Here is a 4621-nt window from a genome sequence, read left to right as displayed (position 1 = left end):
GTTAGTGTTTGAGTTTAAATCAGATGCTGATCTAGCGAATGTGTTATCACGTTGGTGGTATCAGGGCCTCACCCTTTTTAACCTATGGAGACAGAAATTGAGCTTCAACCCTAGAAGAGAGTCATCACATTTGCAGCCGATCTTGGTTAATTAACAGTGTTGCCAGTGGAATTGTGGAATATAGAAGCTTTGACAATTCCTTCCCGTCACCTTAGGGGAAAGTTTTTCACCTTGCAAACCTAAATATTTGCATTCGTATGAAACACATGAATCTGAAAGTGCACAGACTAGTATATCAACTGAAGGGTAAAGCACAAGAAAGATAACTCTAATGATACTTGAACTTTTTATTATTTATGTTCCACCTTTCATGAGTATTTACTATTTAGTATTTACCTTCCTGGGAACCCATATCAAACAAGAAGGATTCATAGTTGATAGAGAGCTTCCATTCTACTCACGTCTTCATACTTTCTCATAAAAAATGGAGATCCAGGAATTGCTGCATGCTTATATCATCCATAATCTGTGCTTAACATGGTCCATCAAACTCATCTAATCCATTCAATCAACCCAATGCTATCATTAAAGTTAAGGACGGATGCCAAAGAACAATGTTATAGGAACAGATGCCGGGGTTGATATTACTGGAGTTATTGCTTTGAATTGCAGAAATTTTGAATCTCTAAATTTATAATGTGATCATCCTGCTGATGCCACTGTTATGCCCTCTTCATATGTCCATGTTTCGGGACATTAAATGTAGTATCATATACCAACAAAGAACAATGTTATAGGAACAGATGCCGGGGTTGATATTAATGGGTTATTGCTTTGAATTGCAGAAATTTTGAATCTCTAAATTTATAATGTGATCATCCTGCTGATGCCACTGTTATGCCCTCTTCATATATCCATATTTCGGGACATTAAATGTAGTATTATATACCAACAACAATGAACTCTAGACTTTAAAGTTCACAAGAATCAGAAAAACAGGAAAATGTGTTCTTGGCTACCAACTGGCACTATGCACAGGCTTAGGCAGACAAATCGTTAACTGCATGTTTTTCTTAGGATCAGCAATAATCCCCACAAGGACACCATCCATCTTTCAAATGATGGAAACAATTCGAATCCTTCAAAATAAACTCTCAAGCCACAATCTTTGAGATGAACTTGGTGGTAGAGTGGCAGTCACTGCACACTGTAAGGTTCTTGACTACCCAGACAGGCGTCCCACATTTTGTGTTGATAAGTAACTGCAATGGCCAACTTTTCGTTATGGGGATAGAGAATATAATCCTTGTGTTCTTTGTCCAAACATGGAGAACAAAGTTTATAACTGTCATGACCTGCATTTATTTGTCCAGAAAATATTTCTAGCTCCACGTAAATTTCCTGTGTCTATGGCTGTGTTCCATCTCTTACAGTGAAAGCATGAATCTCGTCCCTTACCTCTATCCAACTGCACCCTGGCGCCTTTTTTATGCTCCTGTCTTTCATCAATGCTCGCACCTTTTCTACATCATTCCACCGTCCAGCTAGTGCATACATATTTGAAAGAAGAACATAATGTGCAGAATTGTTAGGGTCTGACTCAAACAGGAGATCTGCTACGCGCTCTCCTAAGTCTATGTTGTAGTGGACTGCACAGGCACCAAGCAAAGACCTCCATACAGCGGCATTAGGTTTTAATGGCATTTTACTGATAAAGCCTTCAGCCTCATCTAAGAAACCAGCTCGGCCAAGAAGATCGACCATGCAGCAATAGTGCTCTATTAAAGGGTTGATTTCATAATGTCGACTCATGAGATCGAAATATCGCCGACCATCGTCTAGTAAGCCTGCATGGCTGCATGCAAACAGAACAACAAGGAAGGTCACATGGTTTGGCTTCAAACCAGAATGTTGCATTAGTTCAAAGAGTTGGAGGGCCTCATCGCCACACCCATGCATGCCATATCCACCAATCATTGTGTTCCACGAGACCACAACTCTTTCAGGCATTTTATCAAAAACTTTGCGTGCAGTCTTAATGCTACTACATTTTGCATACATATCTATAAGGGAATTCCCCAGAGTAGTATCAGATTCAAATCCTTTTCTAATTATGTCTTCATGGACCTTCTTACCATATTCCATAGCTGCCATGTTGGCACACGCAGAGATAACGCCCAGGTAGGTAACTGTGTTAGGCTTCATATTGGTTATTTGCATTTGTCCAAATAGATGCAAAGCCTCGTGAAAATTTCCATTCTGGATATATCCCGCAATCATAGCATTCCATGAGACAATGTCCCGTTCAGGCATTTCCTGAAAGAGAGACTTGGCCTCGACAAACTGTCCATCGTGCGCACACTGTGCAAGCATTGCAGTCCACGACACTGCATTCCGTTCAGGCATCTTCTCAAAGAGATTCCAGGCCTCATCAGCATACCCATTTTGTGCATAAGCTGAAATCATTACATTCCAGGAAACCACGTCTTTTTCGGGCATGTCTCCAAAGAGCTGCAAAGCCTCATCAACCTGTCCATTCTGTGCATATCCAGTAATCATTGCATTCCAAGAAACCAGGTCTCTTTCAAGCATATTTTCAAACACTGTCTGTGCATCTGCTATTCTGCCACATTTACCATACATGTCTATCAGTGCATTGTTCACAAAAATATCAGACTGAAATCCATTCCTAATTATGTTTTCATGGATTTCCTTACCATATTCCATAGTTTCCAGACAGGCACATGCCAAAAGAACACTAGAGAAGGTAAATTGATCTGGCCGTACGCCTGTTAGAATCATTTCATAAAACACCTTCAAGGCTTCCTGGCAAAACCCATCTTTAGCATAAGCTACAATCATGGCAGTCCACGAAACCACATTCCGTTCCGGCATCCTCCGAAAGAGCTCCAACGCCTCAACAACATGTCCATTCTGCGCATATGCCCCCACCATCACATTCCAAGAAACAACATTTCGTTGAGGCAAATTCTCAAACACATCATGCGCATCCTCTAGACTCCCGCATTTGACATACATATCCACAAGCGCATTCCCTAAAATGACATTAGACTGAAACCCACTCCTGACAATCTCTTTATGGATCTCCTTGCCACCTTCTAGCTCTCCTAATGCACCAAACGCTGGAAGTACACTGGCAAAAGTAAACTCATTAGGCTGGACACCAGTTCCCTGCATCCCATAAAACAACCTCAAAGCCTCCTGGACATGTCCATGCCTGACACAAGCACCCACCATAGCAGTCCAAGAGACCACATCTCGTTCACGCATGTTGTCAAACACTTGGCGTGAATCCTCCAAACTCCCACATTTCGCATACATGTCTAAAAGCGCATTCCCAACAAATACATCACACCGAAACCCACTTCTAATTACCCCTCCATGAACCTGCATACCACACTCTACACCTTTGCAGGCTTGAAGGACACTTGCAAAAGTGAATTGATCCGGCTGAATGCCGCTTCGCCGCATATCACAGAAAGCTCCCAATGCCTCCTCTCCAGAACCATTCGTTGAATAAGCTGCAATCATGGCAGTCCATGAAACCACATTACGCTCCGTCATTTCCTCCAAAGCTCTGTTACCGTCCACCAGACTGGCACACTTGGCGTACATTATCACAAGCTTCGTACCCAAATAAACCTCTGGTTCGAATCCCGTTTGGAGAATGTGGGAATGGACCAATTTGCCCTCTGCTAATGCTTTTCTATTCACGCAGCATTGTAAAATTGAAGAATAGGTGGAAGAGTTCTGTGAAAAGCCTTGCCGGTCCATTAGACGCAAGAACTGCAGCGCCTCTTTCAGTCGGCCCTCCTTGCATAATGTTCTCAGCTCGCTGACAGAAGCAGTGTGGCCACTGAAATGTAGTTGGTGTGCAGGTGTGGCTATAAGCATGGGTGTAAGAATTGGTTTGAAGTTCCGAAGCGTCGAGTGCAGGAAGAGGATCGCATTCTTCTTTTGATTGTATAACGATGAAGCCATTGCCATTGCATATGAAGGTGATCATGTTTTTCGTCTTTCAGAACCCACAAACAATTGCAGACCACTGTCCAATTGCTTGACATTGCAATGGCATAGTTAGACCTAGCCTGCCTATGTGGGTATGTTGAATGTTTACCTGTTATGTAGTGTATCTATCATTCTCTTTAACAGTGATCCCAAATCATCCCACCGTTTTTCGATGCATTTATTGTGATTGATCATCCCACAACACATTGAATGCATTTATTGTTATGTGATTGTTCGTGGTTTCCCTGTTTATGGTTATGTCAAAAATAGGTCAAAGTTTTATGAGCATAAGCTGTGGATCCTTATTATACTTTTAGCAAAAGTATAAACAATCCAGTAGTGATCTGAGAAATAGAATTTAAGACCATCTAATATACAATACACTATAGTAAGTAGTAGATTTATTTTGCTGGATAAATTTTGAGTACTAGACCTAGGTTTTTATAGATATTTATTCATTTGTTTTTTACGTGGAATCTTTCAAATATATTAATGATTTACTCTACCTCATTTTGCTTATTATTTTGTTGGCGTTAATAATTTATTTACAATCATTTTTAAGTAACATTTTGATATATCTATAGAACATCAA

General features: G+C 40.9%; 1 protein-coding gene across 1 annotated transcript; it reads right to left on the bottom strand.

The window, feature by feature from the left end:
* Positions 1 to 970: 970 nt before the first annotated feature.
* On the bottom strand, positions 971 to 4343 carry LOC149145289 (pentatricopeptide repeat-containing protein At2g13600-like). The gene is made up of 2 exons (XM_089448326.1): positions 2718 to 4343; positions 971 to 2618 (listed from the first exon to the last, which is right to left on the bottom strand). Exons 1-2 carry the CDS (start codon positions 4006 to 4008, stop codon positions 1408 to 1410), a joined length of 2502 nt encoding a protein of 833 aa, XP_089304452.1. The 5' UTR covers positions 4009 to 4343; the 3' UTR covers positions 971 to 1407.
* Between the last annotated feature and the right edge of the window lie 278 nt (positions 4344 to 4621).

Source organism: Pinus tabuliformis, chromosome X, assembly GCF_031772625.1.
Source record: "Pinus tabuliformis cultivar Carrire ecotype Pingquan chromosome X, CPIR1, whole genome shotgun sequence".
NCBI lineage: Eukaryota > Viridiplantae > Streptophyta > Pinopsida > Pinales > Pinaceae > Pinus > Pinus tabuliformis.
The sequence above is the reverse complement of the archived record's forward strand: the minus strand, read 5'-3'. Positions and strand labels throughout refer to the sequence as shown.

Excerpts from the sequence above, each read along its gene's own strand:
- LOC149145289 (XM_089448326.1), bottom strand. The coding sequence starts at position 4,008 with ATGGCAATGGCTTCATCGTTATACAATCAAAAGAAGAATGCGATCCTC. Across the intron at positions 2,619-2,717 it reads TCTGGAAACTATGGAATATG|CAGATGCACAGACAGTGTTT; the intron begins GTAAGGAAATCC and ends GTGGCAGAATAG.